Source organism: Peromyscus leucopus, chromosome 10, assembly GCF_004664715.2.
Source record: "Peromyscus leucopus breed LL Stock chromosome 10, UCI_PerLeu_2.1, whole genome shotgun sequence".
Classification (NCBI taxonomy): Eukaryota; Metazoa; Chordata; class Mammalia; order Rodentia; family Cricetidae; genus Peromyscus; species Peromyscus leucopus.
In genome coordinates this window covers 52,050,136-52,075,360 of record NC_051071.1, presented here as the reverse complement: position 1 = coordinate 52,075,360, position 25,225 = coordinate 52,050,136, and the positions used below count along the sequence as shown (strand labels likewise).

Below are 25,225 nucleotides of genomic sequence, written 5' to 3'. Positions count from 1 at the left end.
AGACTGAGAATTCCAAGGGGGACCTCAGCCTTCCAGGTCGGGAGGAAAGTGTGTCAAGGGGGAAAGAAGACTGATTGCTTCAATCGTTTGTTTCAGAGATTCTTTAACTTTTAAGGATGGATTACGTGTAAGGTCGCCAGACAAACGTAGGTAACTTAGTTAAATTTGTGTTTCAGACACACAATGAATGCTTTCTTAGTTTAAGGGTGTCCTGACTGTTTCACAGGACGTGTTTATTGAGAGTTAAATTTTAGCAAGCCATCTGGGAGTTTTTTTCTCTAATTGTCTGTTTTTGAGGTGGTTGAGACTTGAACTCAGGACCCCGTGTGTGTGTATGTGTGTGTGTGTGTGTGTAGGGCAGAGATTTTCTCCCTCCACCATGTGAGTTCCAGGGATCAAACTCAGGTCATCAGTACTGGTGGCAAGAGCCTTCCCCCCGATGTGCCGTCCTGCTGGCCCTTATTTTTAAATTTAAATTGAATTTAAATCATTATTTTTCAGTGCTAGGGACTGAACCCAGGGCCTTGTGCATGATCTGTTCCTGAGCTTTATCCTCAGTCATTAAAAAAATTTTTTTTATTCACTTTTTAATCTGAGGCAGAGTCTCCTTAGGTTGCCAAGGCTGGCCTTGAATTCACTCTGTAAGCCAGACAAGCCTTGAACTTGAAATCACTCTGCCCCAGCCTCCTCAGTAGCTGGGATTCAGGCCCAAGCCATCAGGTCCCTCCTTGTATCTGTGGGGCACAATGTGGCGATCTGACGTATGTACACACATGTGTACATGAGTGTATCATGCCAGTGATTGCATCTATGAACACACTGCCTCACACCGTGTTTGTGGTGAGAATGTTCCAAGTTTATGCTTTCAGCAGTTTTGAAGCCTGTGCATTTCCATTGCCCACAGTCACTGTGCTATAAATACATCTCTGTGGTAGCCATTGTATGTCATTAGGGCTTCCATTTGTATTCTTGTTGAGGGCCTGGGTGCTTTAATCCCTGAGGACAGGAAGCTGCTTGCTGACCAGGTACCCCACTCTGGATTGTCACAGGAGTGAAAAAAAATTAACTTCTGCTGGTTTTCACATAGAACTGTAGGACTGCTTATGACAGTACCAGACAGAACTTCTTAAAAGTTCTGCACTCCTCACTGAATGTCACAGAAATCAGGCTGGGGAAAGAAAGCAAAGCTTGTAGGAACGATGTACAAAGAGAAGATATGGTCCCCTCTAGGATGTTCCCAAAGGCCCCTGTGTTAAAGGCTTGCTACTTAGCTTGGAGCTACTGGAAGGTGGTAGAGCCTCTGGGGGTGGGGGGCAGGGAGAGGTGTTAGAGGGGGTTGTGAGGCCTTGACCTTGGCCTCTTCCTCTCTATTGCTTCCCGAGCCTGAGTGAGTGGTGTGGCTCCACCTGACTGTGCTGTCTCAATATACGCTCCAGAGCAACAGGGCTAACTCATCATGAACAGGACCTTATGCAGTTCACACCTGTAATCTCGGCACTCGAGAGGTTGAGGCAGGAGGATTGTATGGAGAAGCTAAGGGTTGTTTTGCCGCTGAGGCCTGTGATGGAATCGACCAGAATGCAACCTCTCTATAGTATCAGGTAGGGGCCGGTCTCCTCCTGTAATATTGCAAACCATAATAACAACGGATATCTACAGCATGAGAGTGCATATAAAACACAATGCCATCGACAGTGTGTTTACTTGTACACATGGATGCACAAAACAGCAGCTAGCCTTCCCTGAGCATCTTCTTTGTACCAGGCACACTGCTGTGAGTTCTTCCATAGGTTATCTCCCTGAATCCCTTTAGAAACCCCACGAGGCAGGCTTTATCATCGTTGTCCTTTCAAGCGGTGTGCAATAAGAGAGGTCCAAAACCCCACAGCCTCATTTTGATGTATGACCACATACAGGCTGATTCCAGACTCAGCTTTCACTGAGAATTTTGTGCTTTGGTGGGAAATTGCCTTTTTTTTTTTTTTTTAACTGGATTATGAGATTCTGAAGGTAGGGGAGCAATCTTACAACCGTGTAAATTGTGGATGGCTGATGGCCAAGCCAAGCCATTTCTCTGCAGACTCGGGGACGACGTTTAGACGGACTTTGCAAGCGGAGGGCAGTCTGCCCCACTGGGTGGAAAGCTTGTGTCTATTCGCGACTGTGATTCAACATTCTTTCTCTGGCTTTCTTTACAGATGGTGAGAACACCTGCCTATTTTCCTCACTTAATTAATGAGCTAAATAAGATCTTTATCAGGTGCTCATTTTGTATCGGTATGAGAGTTATGATTTTTGTCTTTTTGCTTCATTTTTTTAAAAAAAATCATCCTTCAATAGTGTTTTGCTTGCTTGTTTTTTTTTTGATAGTTTAATTTTTTTTTCTCCTATTTGTCTGTGCACACAGAGGTCAGAGGAAATCTTGCAGGAGGAATCAGTTCTCTTTCTAACCTTGTATGTCCTGGAGCTTCAACTCAGGTAGTCAGGCTTGGCTGTGCATGCCTTGGCCTGTTGAGCCATCCCTCTAGGCCTGCTGGTGTCTTTTTTAAGACAGTGTCTCACATAGCCTAGCCTTGCTCCAATGCATAGCAAATTGTTCTGTCTTCCTGGGATCACGTGTGAATGGATAAGGCCATCTGTTTGGTAATTTAGGTTTCAAAATGGGACCGTTTTCAAACAGTTCTTGGAAGGACGGCTTGCCTTTTATGGCCCAGATAATCTGATAAAGGTATCCAAATAAGTAACGCTGTAACTCACAAAGCAACACACACCCAATGCCCACAGTTGAACAGAAGCACAAGCCATTCTGTCTTCACTGGGTAGACTAAAGGCACGGGTTGATGAGGGATCTCTGATCTGGGAGTGAGGTCGCCAAAAGGAAGGAAAGCCTGGCAGGTAAGTTTTAGAGCAGCCTTTTCTGCCTTGAGGAGGGATAGTGAGGACTCTTGATTTGCTGAGCCTTCTGGGATGAGTAGGTTAGTTTAGGGCAGAGAGGAAACTGTAAGCAGGCTGTACAGCAGGTGAGACCTTAGCATAAGTCGGGAGGTGAGGAAACAGATCTTTATGCCTCTTCCCGTTTTTTTCCCCCCTGTGCTCAGGAAACATATCACCAAACAATGTCATTCCAACGACCCATGTGTCCGTACCTTGCTCTCACTCTCATTGGACAGAATCTCCAGGGCTTCCAGGTGTGACAAACCTTGATATTCATCAAAAAGCAGCCCATAGTGAGCGGTCCTCTCCACCGTGAGCTGCTGTGCCAGCCTCTGCTTCTCCTTCTCCTTGGCCTCTCTCAACATCTGCAGAGACACAATGTTCATGCACTAGACAGATCTGGCCATGGTGCCTTCCCGTGCAAGGCACAGAGGTGATGGGGCAGACAGACATGACCTGAAAGAAATCGCCTCCATCATTTGGAATGTCCCAAAAGGACGCCTCGTAAATACCTCTTTGTAAGTAGGTTCGCCTCCATGACCTCACTAGCTCTGGGTGGTTGGGTTGGTGGCCAATACTAGGTATAATTTCCCTGTGGTTGAGAGCGCACTGGGTCCCATTAGAAAGCTGTTGGTTACTGCCCAGTTATATGTGTTATTACTGCACCCCTTTCCGGTGCTGGCCACTGTTTCAGTCCATAGGCTTCACAGCTGGGCAGGACTGGGGGTTGCTCTTGCTCCTTGGAAGCTTGCATGGTGCCTTCTCATACCATAAAAACTAGTCCTCCTCGGGGAGGAGTTTTGCAGGTCCCCATGAAGTCTAATCCTCACGGCTGCCTAAACAAGACATGAACAAAGACAGCACCAGTAGACGTGCGAATCTGAAAGAAGGGAAGCTCACAGCGGGGCCTCGTCCCTGTGCAAGAAACTTTAGGTGACTAAGGAGCGAAGAGCGGGAGAAACAGTCTTCCCCAGGGAAGAGCCCCCAGACTGGTTCTCCAACGCCAAACGGTCGGCCTGAAAATACATGCATACACGTAACTTTATACAGACTAAGCAGGTTGTGTTTACACATTCAGATATTATATATATATATACATATATATATATATACATACACACATATAATTAATTATATTACAGTAATTAAGGGAATACACACACACACACACACACACACACACATGTTAAGGAAACAGAGGCCATGAATTTGAGAGAGGAGGTACATGGGAAGGGTTGGAGGAATGAAAAGGAAGGGGGAAAAGGATGTAATTATATTTTATTTAAATACATTTTAGGGCTAGAAAGATGGCTCAGAGGTTAAGAACACTGGCTGCTCTTCCAGAGGTCCTGAGTTCAATTCCCAGCAACCACATGGTGGCTCACAACCATCTGTAATGAGATCTGGTGCCCTCTTCTATTGTTCAGGAATATATGCAGACTGTATATGTAATAAATAAATCTTAAATAAATCTTTAAATACACTTTAAAAGAATGTTAAATGGATATTAGATTGATCCTGTTTATTAATGTTTACATATTCTGTTTCATTTGGGGGCTGAGCCAAGGCAAGGCGTCTGTGCCTAGGAGTTAGAGGGACAGGACGCACACACACAAGGCTTCCTCGGCTTCCCACTGACATCTTTCCCACATGCAGTCGATTCTTCCCCAAAGTGTTCAGATTTTCTATACTGACAGTTTTCAATGCACTGGATGTATGAAGTGAGGACATGATCGCTCCAAGGGATGGTTGAGGAGAAGGTTTTTATTGTAGCTATGAGAGAGAGATCAGCCAGAGACATGTGGAAGAGTCCAGAGCAGGGAGAGAGAGTAACAGACTAAATGTGGCCTGTAGATTGAACCCAGCCACGACAGGAGAGAGCCGGGGAGAGCGAGAGAGGAAGGAAAGAGGGGGGGGAGCAGAGGAGAAAGGGCCCAGAGGACCACGAGACAAGAGGTCAGAGAGAACCAAGAGAGAGGGGGGCATGAAAGAGGAAGGAAAGAGCAAAAAAAGAGCACAGCAGAAATGGCTGGGTTGTACAGGAATGAGAAGCAGGAGTAAGGGAAGCCCATAGGCTGAGAAAGTGCAGGGTACAGGGGTGGGGTGGGAGGGCGAGAACAGCTGGGAGGAGCCACAGGTACTGAGCGAGTGCGGAGGTCAGCAGACACTTCCGGATACTGACAGCACCACAGTTCGCCATTTGTCCCGAGTTTCTTTTGGACCTGACGCGGGGAAAGGCCAATTCTTTTGCGACCTTATTGAGAATTCTGCACCCAGGCAGAGATTTCAAAAGAGGAAAGAGGCTGGTTTGAGTTTCCTCTGTGACATTTTAAAAAAAATTCCCGTGAATGAAGCCTGAGACGTCTTCAATGAGAAGAGTTAGTAAATGCAAACTCACGATGTATTCATCAGTGGACACGAACTAGAAATCAATGGCGTATAGATCCTTGGGCTGGCTTTCTGTTCCCATTAATAACTTCTGTCTCTCCTTCCCTCCATTCTTTTCATCTTTCTTCTCCTCTCCCTTCACCTCCCTTCCTCTCCACTCCTTTCACCCATATTTGCAGTGTTGGGGGTGGAACCCAGACCTTGGGCATGCTACAACACCCCCCACCCCCCCCCACCCCCCGGTTAGTTTGCGGTTTAAACACAAAGACGACAGAATGGACCCGAGTCTATCCATTATTAACAACATTCTGCACTTGCTTGCTTTGATGCTAGGCGTCTTTTATTTGATTTCTCATTAAGTTTACAAGGACATTAAGTTTATGGAGTCCTTTAAAATCGGCATAAAGAGCCCCATAAGTACATGGGCCAATGCCACAAGGTCACAGGGGAAGAGCATCCAAGAACAGAGCCCGATGTTGACTATGTGCCAATAAAACTGGCAGACTCATTTTCCTTCTGGGTTCTTGAGGTTGTTAGCCAAGAACCCACCAGGCCGTGGAAGGAATTCTCTCTCCTGTCAATCTTGAAGACTAAATTAGTATGGCTCCGGCTTTTAAAGTTTTCAAAATAACCCAGTGAAACCATCGCTGGGAAGTTTTGACAATGGTAATAAAACTCAGCTGCCGCCCTGATCTCGGGGCAGGGGAGCAGGGCAGGGTCCTCCTGCTGTCATCAGCTGATATCACCCAGAGGGTTCCCCCATGGCCCTGGCCAAGTTCCTTAGGCTGTATGGCAGTCTGGCACACTTCCACCCAGTCTCTCCTTTGGTCCGCCCTTGCTGGGTTCTGACATGAACCTGCTCGGACAGTCCTCCCAGGCTTCAGAAGTTCCCTGCCTGTTTTTTTTTTTTTTTTTTTCTCTCTCATATAGCAAATCCCTGAACATCTCAGCCCACCTGGCGATCTACTTATTCAAGGCACAAGACTGATCCACCTACTGAATGGCTTCCCTGCCCTAGGCTCTCCCTCCACCACTCGGTTTTCACCATAGCAACCACAGCTATGGTCCTCTCTAAGCCCAGGCCGGTTCCTATCACCTCTCCAAATGCTGCAGCAGCCATTCCCCCAGCTCATTAACAGCCCTGCAAACACCCACCACGCCCACCACGCCCACCACGGCATGCCAACATCTGCAGCCATTGCCGCTCCAATCTCCTCTTTGACAGGTCTCATCGCGGCTGGCCCTTATGGGGGCTGGGTAACGCGTTTCCATGTGCAGTACAATCTGTCATAGCCTGTAGCTGTGACAAAAATCAGGAGTGTGGCTCAAACATTGTGGTAGTTTGTTACATTAACTCAGGCCCCCTCTTCATTTGACAGCAAACGTACCTAGAGTTTGCCAGTTTTTAGACTCGGCCTCACTCGCTCCAACATCGTCATCGTCTTACCTAGAAGTTATACATGTGTGTACACATACATGTCTTTATCAGGTTCTGTTCTAGCTCATGCCACAATGAAGATATCAGGAGGTGTTGCTGTCACCTCATTGCACAGGGGATAAACTGAGGCAGAGAGATGGGTTTACACAGAGCAAACCCACAAGGTTGTACAGCTGATAAGTGGCAGAACTGGGGTAATTAAATGGCATACATGGAAAAATCTTCAGCAGATTATTAAATAAAGTATGCAAGCATGATCAATATGCTGCCCTTTGGCTGGAGAGAGAGAGAGAGAGAATGCATGTATGTTCCATCTATATGCAGAGCAACATGCATACTCCTATACCCAAATGCTTATTTATCACTACGTCTGTGTGATAACCGACAGTATGCACAAGGACCATTAACAATGCTTGCCTCTAATGAGGATTTCAGTGGACCAGGTCAGGAACTCAGCTTTCTTCTACTTTTTGTGCCACTTAACTTTGAACCCGTGCTTTGACTTTATTGGCCAAAAGGAGAAAGTCAATAGATCTAGTCCAACCTGAGACAAGGAGACGGTTCTCTCCATCAGTGTCTTGGTCCGCTTAAACCCTGGGTCGCTTTCTGCCAGGACATTCATGGTTTTCTTCCCGATGAATTCCAGAGCATCCAGACCTCCGCTTAAGACGCTTTTGCCCTGCAAATGAGAAAAACCACGTGAGACTAGATTTTTTGACAGCTTGCTGTTTTGTGGTGGCCCGCAGTTCCCATGTGCCCGGCAGTCTCTTCAAATATTAAAATCAATAGAAAGCCACAAGTTTCTCACACTGTGAGATTGATCATCTGTTTAAATCCTGTTTTCTTTTTCTTGAAAAACCATGTGCGGTATAATTTGTAGAGCATATGGTGTTAATTAAAAAAAAATGATACTTAGGAGAAAAAAACAGTGCACATTAGGAATTCATGTCAGTAGCTCTGAGTGTATCAATAGATATGTATCTAAGACATAAAATTCACGGATGGCCCCATTGCAGTGTTCATTTGAAAGAATTTTAGCATACATAACAGAATTATTTAGGGTGGGTTATTAAAATGTCAAATACTCAGGCTAATTTAGATGATTTTTTAATCCAGGGTCCTGAAGCGGCGGACCCTCGGGCTGTTTCAGACGGCTCCAGTGCACTTTCAGAAACCGGCGAACACCAACTATAATTAGTACATTAATGAAGGAAGACAGCTTGCCTTCCATGTACTTCCAGCCACAGAAACTGTTCTATCAGCCAGGTATCACTCTGGAAAAATCCCTTTGCCAGCCACTGTTTCCCTTTTAACAGAAATGAAAACACCCGAGACTCACACACACTGCTCAAGTGAATTCGAATCGCATCGCTTTGAAGCCTCCAGATATAATTCCAACCATACAACTCTAGCCACAATCTGCAAACATCTGTGTCTTTCTCACCTTACATGGAAATGTTAGATTTTGTTTTGTAAACCATCTACCTGTGCTTTCCAATCCCCATAATTACTTAAATGGCAGTTTTCAACCTTACTGGATATACCTTATCAGACATTTCCATTTCCGGCATTTAGAATTTGTTTTCAGATCAGGGACCGAATCAGTATCCATGCTACGGAACAGATTTTAAACGCAGATACTTTGAAGGATGCTTTGGGTTCGATATAAAGTGTCCCCCAACAGCTCATGAGCATTCTTGGTCCTCAGCTACGAGTGTTAATTTAGGAAGTTCTAGAAACTTCAGGAGGAGGAGCCTAGCTGGCGGAAGTAGGCCACTGGGGGGCGGGGGTGGTACCTTAAAGGTTATATTTGGTCCTCAGTCCCTTCCTCCTTCTCTGCATCCTGGCTGCCAGAAAGTAAAGACTGTGGGAAGGAGGCCAAGCAGGTCCAGGGGAACACAGAAAGGGAACCGAGGATGTGGACGGTGCACTCAAGAGTGGGTTGCTCAGGGCTGGCAAGATGGTTCGGCAGGTAAAGGCGATCACCAGGCGAACCTGATGACCAAGATCCATCCCCAGAACACGCATGAAGTGGAAGGAGAGAACGGGACTCCACAAAGTATTCCTTGGATGTTCCTATGAGTATCATGGTACAGGTGCCCCTCCCCCATCATATGCATACACGGTAATAAATAATTTTTAAAAATTTAATTTAAAAACAAGGGAGGCAACAAGCCATGAGTTCATTTTTTTTACGCCAGAGTTACTGAGTGAGCTGCGCCCACTCTCATGGGTGCCCTTGAACTGCTTCGCTGGGTGACTCCTAAAACATTCTTGGTATGTCTCCTTCTTCCTGCCCAGTCCGGGGGCCCTCAAGGAGCAAGCACAGGACGGTCATTTTCTTTATTCCTGGCATACTTTCGCCCCGACATCTGGGTAAGATAACCTTCCCTGCTCATCAACAACCCCCTCCTCTCCCCTAGTGCATGATTGAATTGACTTACTAGGGCAAGATCTGGCATCAGCTCATGGCCAGAGTCTGGTGAGGTTTCTGGTACGCAGTGAGGGCAATCATCTCTCTTTAAAATCACAAATGGGTAAATGACTGAAAAAGGACATGAGCCAGATTTCTAGAAAATCCAGTTAGTTTGTTCTAGATAGTACACTGAATCTTTTTTTCCCCCTGATTCTGAGGACCAGCTAGCGCCCTCATCCCACTCTGGGTGCCTCTGCTTTCTTTCAATCCAAATCAGTGTTTTGTTGTCGGAAGCAAGCTTCCTTTAAGAGTGAGATGGTGCCGGGCGGCAGTGGCGTACGCCTTTAATCTCAGCACTCAGGAGGCAGAGGCAGGCGGATCTCTGTGAGTTCAAGGCCAGCCTGGTCTACAGAGCGATATCTAGGACAGGCTCCAAAGCTACAAGAAAAATTCTGTCTCAAAACAAACAAATAAACAAAAAGAGTGAGATGGTTATATAGCTGGCTTTTAAAATTAATCAACTTAATCCTAATGAAAATGTGAAAATAAACAGGAAGGGTAGGACTTGCTGGGATCCATTTAGGGTTCTGCAGGGAAAGGCACAGTGGGAACTTCAGGGATCTGGCAGGGTAGAGATCTGGCAGGGCAGGGATCTGGCAGGGTAGGTCTCTGGACTATTCCTCCTGAGTGGTTGCTAGACCTTTGTATGTAGACATAATTTTAAGGAAATTCAGCCAGGATCCAGGAAGAACAGCTGTCCCAGCTCTGGGTTCCTTCCCCCACCCAGGGGCTGTCCTTGTAGCAGCTGAAAAGGACACTGTTAAATCAGATCAGGAACAAAAAAAAATGTCCCTTCTAAACCTCTTCTTTTAAACACGGCCGCATTTCATCTCGCCCTTATTATTTCAGATCCAAGGTTATACCTACTCTGTGGCAGAAAGCATAACAAACCGTACTCCAAAGCTGTGAGCAAGACTGCCTTTTTTTCTCTCATGTATCTGGGTCACGAGATGGAGAGATCAAAACGAGTGAGCCACTAGGGAAAACAGGAAGCAGCCAGGGACTCACCGTGTTTTGAACCACGTGGGTGAGGGCTGACAGCATGCCCCTCGACCCTGCCGCCCCTGGTGGAGGAGAAGGGTGGGAGCCTCGGGCGGGGTCCTGATCTGGAGTCACATCTGTCGCGGCAAAAGAGAGAGAAGGCCCCTGTTAGAGTGTGTTTTGCTGATCTGAACTTGGGCTCTTTCCCACTGTGCAATTGTGCACACGGCATAATAAAATCCCCCCAAACACCAGGTGAACACACCACTCACTTTCAGAGAACCCATCTCCGGCATCAGTGGGTGCCCCTTCAGGAGATCCGGAATTGACACTGTGGATTCGTAGGGTCGCCCCGGCTTTTTCTTTGACGGCTGTTAATCCATGACCTGTAGGGAAATAAATACATAGTTTGCAGACACATTAGAAGGCCACACAGTCTATCACCCCTTGGCTGATCTCACAAAACATCTGGCCTGGTGGGTGTCCACCCTGAATAAAACAAGACACTCAACAGCAGGGTATTTAGATTCCCTGGAGTAGGGCCCAAAGATGAGCTCAGCCTGGTCAAGGCTGAATGACCTTAAAGAAGCCACCGCCCTGTAGTGACTCAGTTTCCTTACTGTGTTTCTAGACCCTTCTCCCTTCTGCACCTCACACTGGCTGTCTTTCACATTGACATTCCAAACTCAAGCCAGCATCTTTGAATGGCATGGCTGTCTTGTCTCCCTCATGCTTTTTAAGTGTCACGTGGCTGGCTGATCTGCCATTTGTGTTTGTTATGGTTGTCATCATTTGTTTTTTGAAGTCCCGGCACATAGCAGGTACTCAGTTAACACGGGCTGAATTGAAGTCAGACGAACTTCAGTACATTTCTAGGTGTGAACCTAGACATGGCGGCACATGCCTATGATCCCATCACTCTGGAGGCTGAGGCAGGAGGATGGAAGTTTGAGACGAGCCAGTGTGAACTACTTAGCGTGATCTCGTCTCAAAACAAAACAAAACAAAACAAACAAAGCCCCCAAATCAAAACAAACAAGCAAGCAAACAAACACTACATTTACTTAAACGTGCACCTTGGGAGATCTGGAGCTGACCTGAAGGCTCGAACTCAAAAAGGTCAGTCAGTGGGAAAGTCGGGGAGCAGTAATTAATAGTGCAAACCAGACTGCAGGTCACTGGTTTTACTCCACTGGACAGGTAACACCTGTATTTCCAAAAAGGGACAGTCCTTTATTTCCAAGACCCTGGCGCGGTTGGGATTCAGTAAGCCCTTGATGAGTACAGAGCAGACCTTCCCATCCACTGAGCAAAAACCAACCCTTGACTTAGTAGGCAAGTCTTGTCCCCATTGCATCCAAAGACAACCTGACATCCTCCACTCAGACGGGCTCTCGCCTTTCTGTATTTCCAGACAGGATGCAGCCACCAAAACGTGGGTAGCTCACTATGGACCTCATGGCTGTTGGAGATCTAGAAGGAAAGACAGCCCTGCTATCTCCATGCGAGTGCCTGTCCCCGGCCTTGGCATGTGAGAAGAATGGAAGGATGTCTCCAGGGACCCTGGGTTGTACAAACCCAAGGCAGTGGTAATCACAACACCTAGGAGCAAAGTGCCAAGTCAGAGGAGACGCCACGGCTGAACAGAGCCAGTCAGAATTACAAAGCACTGTTCAAATGACCGTTCATCCATCTCCAGAGTTAGAGGAAGACACAGGCGAATCCAAGGACTAGTAGTTTGGACCTGATGTCAATGCCTACAACCCATGCATGTAAAAATCTGGGTGTTGGCTGGGCGGTGGTGGTGCACGCCTTTAATCCCAGCACTGGGAGCAGAGGCAGGTGGATCTCTGTGAGTTTGAGACCAGCCTGGTCTACAGAGTGAGATCCAGGAAAGGCGCAAAGTTACACAGAGAAACCCTGTCTCGAAAAACCAAAAAAAAAAAAAAAAAAAAAAAAAAAAAATATCTGGGTGTGGTGCCATGAAGCTTATAGTCTCAGAACGAGGGAGGCAGAGGCAGGCGGATCCCTGGGGTCTGATGGCCAGACATTCTAATTGAATGAGTAAATTTCAGGCCAAGTGAGCCATGCTGTCCCAAAAGGCAAGGTGGACAGCATCGTGAGGAATGGCGTCTGAGACTGACTCTGGCCTCTGCACATACTCACACATGCACACCCACATACAAACACATCATACACACAAAGTGCTCTTTTATCAATTATAACCTGATTTATCAAAGCAACCTCAACACAAGACGGTGATATTTACTGGTTCGTTCCAGTGAGAGTGATTTGTCATCATATATTACCTACAGACCCTGAAAACCTAGGAAACATGATTTACAACTTTAATTACAATAGAAATATGTGCCTACACTCATGCAGATAATTAAACACAGCTCAGACTCATTACTGAGTTACTTGAAAAAACAAACTGCTAAGCCTAAGACTTAATTATAAGCTTTCAATCTGGCTTGAATTAATTCTTGCTAGCCTCCAATGAATCCCAAACATGTCAATAGAATTTCATCGAAATTTCAGCAAACATTCAAGTCATTGACTTCAGATTCCTTAAGGTCGTGGTTTTGTTTTTGTTTTGTTTTTAATGAAATAAACAACAACAACAAAAACCTACATGTTTTCCAAAAGGAAAATTTGCACAGGCAAATCTGCACCCACGATTCACAGCTATACATTTCTGAAAGTCAAAACCAGCGTAAGTGAGCTTCAGAGGGGGCGGGGGAGGACGGGGACGGGATGGGACGGGACACGACACAGCCTTCTGTGTGAGCTCAGTAAGCCTGACATTCATCATTACCTCTTTGGCCTTTTCCGTTCCTGGCAGGTTAGAATCTTGTCTGTTTCTTTGTTGGGAAGAACAGTTTCTCACCATCTCAAAACAGAAAGGACTATCAGTTTGTAGTCCCAGAATTTGGAAGACAGAGATAGGAGGATCAGGAGTTCAAGACCAGCCTCAGCTACTTAACAAGTTCAAGACCTGTCTGGGCTACATGATACAGTGTCTCAACACAAAAACAACAAAGTGTGTGTGGTGGGGGGCGGGGCTCACCAATGACCACATATAAGTGTGCATAAACTGTCTCTAGAAAAATCCCTTTGTTTTTGGAATGAAACAGTTTTTATGTGCATGTGAGCAAGATATATTTAATCAATCGAACAGAGATGCCAAGAAGCTGTTATCTGTTTTCTGATTAACAGTTCTAATTTTTTTTTTTTTTGGTGTGTGAGTAAAAGAAAATATTTTCTGAATTCTGCTAGAAATTCAAAGTTAAGCTTCACATTTACCTAAAAGCTCGAATTCTTTCATAGGTAAAGAGATGGCCACACCCTACTTAGCCGAGTCACTTCTAAAGCTTGACTTAGTGTGACATCTAGTGCCCGGAATAAGGAAATCATAACAGACCTGCTGGTACTTCGATGACTCCATTTCCAGAGACAGTGGCTGGAGTCTACCAGCAAATGTATATGACACTACTTAGTGTAGTTTGTGGATTAACGTCACGTCACTACGAACTCTAAACATCCTAAAACATGGACAGTCCCGGAATCCCAAGGCTCTGAGGCTGGAGCTGGAACTGGGTCTGGTTTTCGTGCTGCAGTAGGTGAGCGTTGGAAAGCAAAACCAACAACCAAAGCCAAAAGAAAAACAACAAACCCAAATCAAAACAGGCCTGCAGGAGAGTCCTAGGACAGCATCACTTATAAACAGTCGACGGTCGGCTGGTATTTCAGTCACCTGTATTTACACGCTCAAGAAAAGCAATCTACACCGACGTCAACCTAGGAACTTGGGCTCCTCCATTTCTCAGCTGATGTTCATTCAGTACTTCACCTCCTGTATCTCTGCTGCCGTGCTTTCTTTACCAGGAGAATTATATTCTGTACTTTCCTACAATGCGGGAAATCCCTCCACTGTGGACATTTCCTGAACCTTTAGGGTATCCCAGACACTGTACTAAAAAGTTCAGACTAGCACATTATCTACTATTCTTAATAACAGTGTGTTAGGAGATGGTGTTACACCCCTTCCATAACCGAGAAAACTGGAGCCTGTCAAGATGACATCACTGGCCAAAGGTCCCCAAGTGGGTGGGTGGGAGGTAGGATTCAAACCCAGTCCATCTGATACCAGGACTAACATGTGTACACCTGACATTAAACTGAGGAAGTTTTCTGTGTGAGTCATAGTGGGGGGGGGGGGCATTTTGACCTTGATTCTCTAACTCCTTGGAAGGAGAGCTTTCTCCTCTAAAACATTTTGATTTGGAATTTGACTTACCTCACCGTGACCACAGATCAAGGTGAAGTTCACCTTCACAGTGCAACCTCACCCTGTCTTGTCCCAGCTGTGCCTTGCAGGGCTGGGGCTTGTAGTCTGGAATCACCCCTGTGCTGTGTGATGTGGGGTTGCGGTTGGCTTGGGGCCGTGAGGTGTGGGGTGATACCACACACCAGTTTCATTTCCTTCCTAGGTCCTCTTCTTGTAACAAGTAACAGAACGTAGTTTGTTTTAGAAACACATACAGTTGAGGCTGCTATGATCAACTAAAGCAAATTAAATGCAGCTTTAAAAGATGCCAATCAACTCTCCTTCTGGAAAACTCTTCCCTCTCCAAAATGATGACCAAGGTTCTCTATAGTCAAATGCTCACATACAAATGCTCACAAGGTTCTCTATAGTCAAATGCTCACATACAAATGCTCACAAGGTTCTCTATAGTCAAATGCTCACATACAATGCTAGCCTACAGTCAGGATTGGCAATAAGTGCAACTGAGCTAACAACATTCACATCAAAGTCCACCAGAAATCCGTCAACCTTGTTCCTAATACAGAGATTGCAAAGCACTGTGGAAAATGATAGCATTAATGCCATCCCCCTTTTCATGGATCCCCCTGTGATGGCTATTCTTGGTTGTCAACTTGACAACATCTAGAATGAGCTAAAACCCAAATGGCTGAGCACACCTGTGAGGGATTTTTTTCTTAAATCCTTTGAAGTTAGAAGACTCACTTCTAAGTAAGAACTTTTCAGGTGGGAAGATCCACCTTTAATCTGGGCCACACCTTCTGCTGGCAGCCTATATAAAGGACATGGAAGAAGGAAGCAAGTCCATCCTTTCACTGGCATTAGAGCCTACTTCTTTGGGATTGAGAAGACCAGTTGAGATGACCAGCCTCATGGATTGAACAACTACTGGATTCCTAGGCCTTCCATTGGTAGACAGCCATTATTGGACTAGCTGGACCACAGTCTGTAAGTCACTCTAATAAATTTCCATATATATTCACGTCCATTCTATAAGTTCTGTTACTCTAGAGAACCCTGGCTGATAGAGAGTTCTCTAAAATTCCTAACCCTTAGGAATTTTTATATCCTCAGCATCACTTCAAGATAGATAGATACATAGACAGAGAGATAGATACATGCATAGATAGATAGATAGATAGATAGGCAGATACATAGATAAAGATTCCCCTGCAGTCAATGGTAATTTGTACAGAGGGGAGTTTCCACAGTAGCACAGTTCTGATGAGTTTGCCATTCTTTGTAATGAACACTGATGCTATTTGGACAGGTCTGGCAGAGGATGTCATTAGAATGTGAAAAACTGCAACTTGGGCAGGGATAAGAAGGAGAAGAACAGGGATTTTGAGAAAATAAACACCTTAATATGATCAGATGCTTCCCATCACCCCACCAGATAGTGTTGCCTTAGATGTTTAGAGTCCTGAAACTGTCACAAGCAACTTTTCAAATAAGCGTTTAGGCCTTCAGCGGATCTGGGAATAAATTGCTCCGTTCTGTAGAGCTTTGACTCTGAAATTTCTATGTCTTGGCACTGTTAGCTCTTATTCTGACAATGGGACCATCACTTTACTCTTAGCAATACATTCTAAAGGTAAGTTATGTCTACAATGTGCTTGTGGGAAGTTATAGCTAATTTTCATAATATCACTTTGAAGTTACCAATATTAGCAATTTTTTGGTAATTTTTCTGTAGTTTTGGCATTTCCCCATTTTGGTTTCTGCATGGAATGACAAAGTTTTTTATTGCATTTTATGAATTTTTTCCCACAGGCATGAGTGGCAGATGATTAAGACTTCCTAGACTGTGACACAGTTTGTGAGTGGCGCAGATGCCTTTTAAGAGGGAGGGTCCTCCCGAAAAGAACTGTTGGCTGAGAAATATTTGATTTCACGTATACATTGGGACAATAGCTTCTTCTTACTTCTTCTTCCCTTAGCATCAAAGTAATAAGCCACAAGACAAGCTAGAACAACGTAGAGAAGACAAAGATCAATCAGTGTGCTGTGTGTTTCCACGGGGCACAGTGGCTACACATACGGAATTCCTTCTGCAGGTAGCCACGAGATGGAACGTGGGAAGGGACCTTAGGCTTTCTCAAGTTCCCCCGGCCTCTCCTTTTCAAACAGAGAATCTGGGTGTCACAAAGAGCACCTACAAGGTGCAGCTCCTGAGTCAGTGACTTCCTGCGACAGGTTGGAAGTCCCCGAGACTGAGTCTCCCATCCTAGCACGCATGGTTGGGAATCAGTGTTGATTCCAAGAAAGCACCTCCTTCCAAATGTTTCTATTCTCTGTTCACTTTCCTGACAACTCTAAAGACTTCTGACCGCTGTACTGCAGAGTTTCTGCCTTCGTGAGCTCCGCTTGTGTTTCTAGTCCTGTAGCCAGCCCTATGTGAAGGACTGTGTTTTGCTGCCTGTCTGCAACTGAATTACCCTGGGGGTAACATGAGGCTTTGAGTGGAAATCAATCACAGTTGAATGTGGTTATTTTCTTTCTTGACTTTCTGCAGGCAATTTATAAACCTTCAAGAGCTTCTCTGTGGCCGTGAGTGCCTTGCTTTCTAATAAGTTTCGTTGCCCCATGATGATAAACTGTTAATGCTACAAAGCCCTGGGATTGACATTCTCTCTGAATGTCATGGAAGTTACCCCTCAACACTGAGTCAGCAGCTCAGGCAGAAACCCATAACTTTAAAACAAAAGTTTTTCTATTTCTTAATATTTCAACTTTTTACAATTTTACATATGTACACTTCGCACACTTACTTACCTCACTTCTGATGTCCCACCATTCCTGTCCACCCTCCACCTTCCCCACAAATCTCTCTCACCCATTCACGTCTGTGTGTGTGTGTGTGTGTGTGTGTGTGTGTGTGTGTGTGTGTGTGTATGGGTGGGTGGGTGGGCTGGTGTGGGTGGGCGTGTCCCACTGAGATTAACCAGGGCTGTCTGTGTGACCACGGGTTTGGAGTCATCTGTTGGAGCCTGATGGGCTGAGCAGCGTGGAATCCATAACTTTACAGAGTCCCTGTTCACAGATGGTTCCACTCCAACCTCTGCTTCCGGCTGTGATTTTCCATCATCTTCTGGGAATCCAGCTCCCGACCACTGCTTTCCGGTTCCAGCCTTGGGACCCCTCACACCTTCTCCTCTCACGCTGTTTAACTTAGTTCTTACATCAGGACTTTGAAGAAATTTATCTATGTTTAAGGTATTAGTGATCTCAGAATGGTTCAACACACAGAAATCAATCCATGTAAACATAGCACATAAACAGATTCAAGGACAGAAAAAATCCAGTATATGTTGCTGTTGTTTGGGCTCTATGATGGTTAATTCTGACTATCAACTTTGCTGGATTAAGAAAACACCTAGACAAATAGTGGATGCCTTTGGATGTGTCTTTCATGGTGTCTCCCAGGGAGGATTGATGGATTAATCCATGGACGAATTTACAAAATAATATCATTGCTGGGAGGTGATAAAAGGGGCCTATGTCGAGGAAATAAGTCTCACGGAGTGTGTCCTTGGAACTCTGTCCTGTTCTGTCTCCCTCCTGAATTCCCCTTTGTCCCGCCTCCTGTCTTCTATGAGGTGACGGGGAGAATGTCCTCTGTCACTGGCTCCTGCCACCATGGTGTTTAGTCTCATACTGGGTGCAGAAACACTGAGGCAGGTGACCACAGAGTGGACCTCTGAAACCCTGAGCCAATACGTGGTTCCTCCCTTTAAGTTATCCTCAGGTATTTTGGCCACAGAGACACAAAGGTCACTATGACAGGCCATTGCAGAGCTACACTATGTACTGACCAGAAGTCTATAAAATATGCCTTGAGAGCAATCTAGGAATAGCATCCAGTGACATTTCCTCTATAGTCACTGGGGCAGTGACAACAAGTGGTGACGAATAATATTAGTACTAGTTAGTCATCTATAACAACCAAGCTTGTAATTATGTTAGGTATGTTTTTAAGATCATAGAGATATATTTTAGATAGCTAGATGGTCTTCAAACACTTCAAAGACCTACAGAATATGGCATTTAAAATGTTTTGTTAACATAGGGCTTTTTGTGACAGTGAGTCATGTCTGTTCCTGGCAGCACCAATCTACTTCATAAAAGGATGATGGGTGTTGAAGAACCTCCACATGAAGTTTGCTTTCATTGGCAAAGTTAGCCATTCGGGCAAGAACTGCCTTTGCCTCGACTGCTGACACTATGCTGTATAAACTGGACAAGGAGGACACAAAAGAAAAAGACAGCCGAACTTTGCCAAGACTAGGTGGGACAGTCCTTCAAAGTTCCTGCTTCACAGAAAAGTCTGTCAGATAATCTAGGCCAACAGGCCAAAGATAGATGCCCCAACGGTGCAGAGGAAACTTGGGTGACGGTCTAGGTAGCCAGCTGCTTCTGTCATTTCTATAGTTCTGGAAGTTGCTTGCTCTGCACTTTCTGTTTACTCAGATAGTATTATATCCTTCTTAGGTCTCTGATGGAGTTGAAGACTTTAATAGTGATAGTTTTTCTTTTTAAGAAATTAAGAAAAGACACTCACTCACATAAGATTTGTAAAGTGTATAAGTTTGGGAATCATCAAAAGATAGTTTTGGGGGCTGTAGAGATGGCTCAGCGGTTAAGGATACTGACTGTTCTTCCAGAAGTCTTGAGTTCAATTCCCAGCAACCACATGGTAGCTCACAACTATCTGTAATGAGATCTGGTGCCCTCTTCTGGCAGACAGAACACTGTATACATAATAAATAAATCTTCAAAAAAAATTAAAAAAAAAAAGATAGTCTGGGGTTGGTAATGCAAGTAGGATAGAAAGTGAAATAGGTACAACACTTTGGACTCACCAGGATAGGACAGACAATGGAGTATCTTCTTTGAATTTGTCAGATGATAACGGACTAGACATTGTTAATGTAATTATTGCCTGTATGTATTTGTATGTAGTTATTGTACTTATTGTGTATAGTTGTTCTATGTTAATTAAAACCTTTGTTTTTTATTTTAAACAAAAAGGGGGAAATGGGATGTCTTCACCAAATTCCCCCACTTAAGGCTCAGGGAGCTATGTGGAAAAAGAGGCAGAAAAACCTAAGACCCAGTGGGGGTGTAAGACACCAAGGAAACAGTGCCTTCCAGATACACCAGGACTGATACACACACGACTCACAGAGATTGTGGTAGCATGCACAGGGCCTACACAGATCCAAGCAAGATGAGGCCCCAGGGCTGAGAGGGGAAGTGGACACAAAGCCCCATCCCTAACCTAGAAGCTATCTCCCATTGTCAACTGCTCACAAAGGAAATGTAGTTTTCTCCAGTGGAGTCTTGCTGGGAATACAAACCACACTTAAGGGAGGCCCCATGGCCAGCAGTAGACAGGCCACACAAAATGAACTCAAGGTATTTTGGAGATTTTTTTTTCTTTTGTCTCATAATACTTAATGGTCTTTTGCTTATTTATTACGGTTGCCAATTTTATGTTCTTATGGGTTGTGCATGGGTGTTTGTGCTTTTTGTTTTGTTTTCTGTTTGTTTTATTCTGGTTGGTTTGTTTTGTTTGCCCGTTTGTTTTCTAAAGAGAGAGAGAGAAAGAAGGCACAGAGTTGGATGGGTAGGGAGGAACTAGGAGGTCAGGAAGGGAAAACTATGATCAGAATATACTGTATGAAAAAATTTCAATTTAAAGAAAAGGGGGAAAAAACAAAAGAATTTAGGATGTAAGAGTATACCAAGAAACCTGAGCTGGGAAAGACACTAGCCATTATTTTTTCTTTTTATTTAAAAACAAATATAGAGCCTGGTGGCGGCAGCACATGCCTTTAATCTCAGCATTCAGGAGGCAGAGCCAGGAGGATCTCTATGAGTTCGAGGCCAGCCTGGGCTACAGAGCAAGATCCAGGACAGGCACCAAATAAAATGTAAGTCCAGGAGACTAGATTTACTTAAACAAGCTAATTTTATCATTCAATTAGAAATAAACAATGTAGTAGAAGCCAGGGCTCTCAAGGCTAAGGTCAGTACTCAGTTACTGTAGCATTATTAGCCCTGGGATATGAATATGTGTTTCCTACCTGTATGTTTTGTTCTATTTTTATTGTAATGCTCTGCTATGGAATGCTTTTTATCAAGATACTTCAAGTTCTTTTAGAGAATAAGAGAGTGTTTCAGCTAAACACATTCAGGTCACGGCAAGTTCATCTCTCAAACAACAGAATACCAAAACGACATAAAACAAACAAACAACAACTATTAGAGTTGGATGATAAACACACCGCTTTAAGAACAGAGTGAGCTGGGTGTGGTGGTGCACACATGTAATCCCCAGCACCCAGGAGGCTGAGACAGGAGAATCACAAGTTCAAGGTCAGCCTTAGACTATACAGTAAGACTCAATCTTAAAACAACAAAAACCTGTGTGTATCTGTATCTATGTATATGCATAAATATGTGCATACATATGTATATATCTGTATCTTAAATCTATACTTTAAGGGATAATATAGGAGAGTGGTTTTAAACCACATTATGTGGTTTCCAAATCCCACCCCAAACAATCCTGACTTGAACAATGTCCTAGCCTCTTAGTGGTTCAGTGTTTTATCTGTAAAATGGAGAGAGTAAGAATATCTCCTCACAGAGTCACTGTAAGGAACAAACATACTAATGTACGTGATGCTCTTAGAGCATGAGACACTGAAAATGGAATTCTCACGGGCAAATGTTAAACTCCATCAATACATGATAAGCCACCATCCCCTGTCCCGTCCAGCTTCTGAACTCTCTTCTGTTACAACACCCGACAGACACTTACCTACTGTGGCTGACGCAGATGAGAGCAAAGACTTTCCCCAGGATCCCCAGCCTGCCCATCCTCCTGCCCGGGGTGTGGAGTCCACAGCCTGCAGAAGAACAAATTTGCAGCAGGTCAGATGCTTGCCTCTGAATGGAAACACATTCATTCGGAGATGCAGAGAAGATTCGGGAAGAAAAAGCACTAAGTTAACCGTATCTCCCGGGCTTACAGTTTATATGGGTCATAAAGGAGTATCATGACCCACATTGTGGCATGTACTTTGGAACCAAACTGAGAAATGGAGGTGTTGGCTCCTGTGGACTTGGCCCAGTGTGAGAAGGGAGCTGTGCTCCTGCCATTCCATGAAAGACGGGGACAAGGGCTGGCAGGGGTGAGGGGAGAGATCAGGGGAGTGGAGTTGGGGGCAGGGAAATGGAACGCATTAGAACACAAAAGTGATTCAAAAACGTTTAAAATGACCCTGATTTAGCCCATTCCGACAGAGCTAAATAAATGTGCCTTACAAGACGGTGAACTTCCAGACTCGTGGAGTGGGGGAGGGAACGGTAGTGTGGTTGGTGGCTGGAGGTGTCCAGCATTGACTCAGTGGGATATTTGTATTCAAGCTGTTGACTTCACTCCAGTGACCTCCAGTGACCCTGTCACTCCAGCCCCCACCTGCAGGGGTGAAACTGTCCCTGGCCTGTGCAGTCACATTCTGTCTCCCTGGTTTCCGAACTACAGACTGGAGACTGTGGACCGGTGTGAGTTGTTTGTTTCAACAGAGTGTGAAATTTCAGGCAACGTGGGCACCCTATTCCGTTCGCCGAGCTGGCAAAGGGAAAGCAAGGTGTGCGCCATGGACATGCACCCAGGCCGCGGCATAGATCTGCTGAAGGATCTCAGATCTGTGGTTCCTAGTCTTGGGACCGGCTGCATGCCCATCTTTGTGTTCTAGAAGATTCCCTCAGTTTTGCTTCCCTCCCTGCCTCTTGATCCCCTTTTCACTGTCTCCTTCCCTTTCTTTCTTGTTCTGGTCACGAATCCATCCCTAGGGTCGAGAAGAGTGCTTAATGATATTTGTTGAATAACTGACTGTTATTCTTCCATTTTCTCGCTTAGGTCTGCAATAGATTCTGTTAATGAAATCCAGTGAGTCCTGACGCAGTTATCGGAAGCACAGCTCTCTCTTACTGTTCACAAATGGACCATAGAAAGCACAGGAAGAAGAAATACATTGGGAGTCAACCATGCAAAGTATTAGAGGTTTTTTTTTTTTCATAGGAGGGAAGGAGGGAGAGGAGGATGCCTATATAATCCGTAGATTGGTGTTATCATGACCAGTGTTGCCCAAAGACGCGTATAACTGGGGAAGCTTTGGCTTTTGTGATAAATTTTCAGTGATGGCCATTGCCAACTCTTTCACCTGCCCTGAATGTGGAAATGATGCTTTGACAGTGAAGCCAGTTGCTTTTGCTGCTTCAAGGAGAGGTCAAGGAAACGGCATCCCTGGTCCTGATGCTGACAGAGCACTAGGCCAGTGCCAGGAGCTGCTTGTCTCCATCTTTTGTTTTACGGGAGAAAGATACATCGCTGTTCTGTAAATCCCTATGTGTTGGATTTTAGTTATTTGTGTCTCGATGCATTCCTAACTGATGTGCCCAGTAAATACCAAACATCATCCATTCAGCAGGGAGATGTGAGCAATAGAAAAGGTCACAGAATTAAATTGCTTGGGCTTGAATTGAGGTTCTGCCATTCTGGGCAATGAGTTACTAAAGTTCTTCTATATGCTCATTCATTTATTACAAAATGCAAGACATGGCAGAGGAGAGCCCAAAATGGGAAGTAGGGGAATATACTCAATTCTACCGTAGACTTTTATGAAATTGTACATGGAGTATACTCAATGAATATATGTGCACATGTATGTATACACACACACATATGTCATATATCATATATATCTCAGAACCAATAACCTCACAGGCTTTGTGAAGACCAAAAGAATTATGTCATATAAAGTTGTGAGTGGAGTCCCAGTCATATAAACACCCCATGGATGTTAGGTAGTAACAACACGAAACACCAGTTTTAAGACTTTGAAAGAGAGAGCTTTGCAAGCTGGCTGTCAGTTTTTCCTTCTGTCTGGAAACAGAGAGAGGTCTGTTAACATGAGTGGAACACCCATGACTTGTGACTGTCTGAACTCGTTTGTGGTGCCCACATTGCTCACCTGATTTGGCAGTGGAATCCAGGGGCAATCTTGTGCCATCAGGAAGACAGATGTAAGCTGATGACTGACATCCTTCTTTCATAGGGCCAATCACTGCCCGTGATTAGGAAGAACAATACACGTAGGGTGACAGCGGCTGGCTCAAGTCTACAATATTTAATGTGCCCTGACTGATGGTAATTGGCCAGCAAACAGAAATTATTGTTGCCATGTAATAAGTGACACGTCAACTGCTTCATTAGAGTCCTTGACATTGAGCCGGGGCTTCTTGACGAGTTACAAGGGATGTTTATAATCGATAGAAAAATCCTCAACTGGCTAGCTGTACACACAGAACAAAAAATATAAACTAAATATTAACCATGAATTACATATGTCATCATGAATATTGTCTCCACTAACTGGCCATTCTGCCACACACTTAGAAGCCTATGAAATTGCAGCATAGGACCGATGAGATGGTTCAGTGGGTAAAGGCTCTTGCCATGCAGGCCTGGTGACCTGAGTTCAAGTCCTGGAACCAACATGTGGGCAGAGGGAAAGAGCCTTCCCCACAAAGTTCTCTGACCTCTCCATGTGTGCTATGGCATGTGGGCATGTGCAAACACACACATCCACACTCAAGTAAAAATAAAATAAGCAGAGTGGGTCAATTCGTATCTCACATGGTTAATGTTGCCATAAAGTTTTCTTCTCATCCTTCACCCGTGTATCTCCACCTCCTTTAACAGAGGCCATCATGGCCTAACTCAGGAAGCAGAAATCATCCTATGAGAATTCTCTACACTTTTTTTTCCTTCTCACAGATTCAGAAAAATGACCTTGTCTAGTAGGAGCAAATCAGGCTTGGATTTATCAAGGACATCTAAAACCTCATTAGAAGGGCTGGAGAGATAGCTCAGTGGTAAAGAGCACTGGTTGCTCTTTCAAGGGACCTGGAATTAATTCCTAGCACTCACATGGTGACTTATAACCATCTATAACTCAGTCCCAGAGGATCCAACACCCTCTTCTGAAATCTGTGGGCACCAGGCAGGCATGCGATGCACAGACATATATGTAGAAAAAAACCCACCCATATACATAAAATAAATAAATAAATAAAACTTAGTTGGTCCTTTAAACAACAGCAACCATTGTGTGGTCCTAAGAATATTTAACAATGCAAGATTCCAAGGATCTCAAAGTTCCTTAATTAGAAAAGACATTTAAATACCTAGTATCCCACTTAAGGTTTTAAAAAAAGTACTTTTTAGGTTGGAGCTGTGGCTTAGTGGCAGAGTACTTGCCTGGCATGAGTAAGGCCCCAAGATCCATCCCCAACACCATCATTACCACCAACAAAGTGACGACATCATTTACTCCGGCTGCAAATGTGGTTCAGTCACAAAGCATTCGCCTAGCTTGTGTGAAACCCTGGGTTAGATTTCTAGGAAAACAATGAACTATTATTTATTTTAGGTGAACGTATTCAAAACTATACATAGATAAAGTAAAAAAATCTCATAGCCTGGAGAGATGGCTCAATGGTTAAGAGCACTGGTTGCTCTTCCAGAGGTCCTGAGTTCAATTCCCAGCAGCCACATGGAGGCTCACAACCCTCTATAGTGAGATCTGATGCCCTCTTCTGG

General features: G+C 44.6%; 1 protein-coding gene across 1 annotated transcript in view; it reads right to left on the bottom strand.

The window, feature by feature from the left end:
• Positions 1-25,225, bottom strand: part of Fam114a1 (family with sequence similarity 114 member A1) — a 71,878-nt gene that overhangs the window by 24,864 nt on the left and 21,789 nt on the right. Inside the window, exons 3-7 of the mRNA XM_028882223.2 lie at positions 21,377-21,464; positions 10,490-10,603; positions 10,245-10,354; positions 7,305-7,439; positions 3,147-3,299 (exon numbers count right to left, since the gene is read on the bottom strand). Of these exons, the coding sequence (XP_028738056.1) occupies positions 3,147-3,299; positions 7,305-7,439; positions 10,245-10,354; positions 10,490-10,603; positions 21,377-21,464 (600 nt within the window). The remainder of the gene's footprint in view (positions 1-3,146; positions 3,300-7,304; positions 7,440-10,244; positions 10,355-10,489; positions 10,604-21,376; positions 21,465-25,225) is intronic.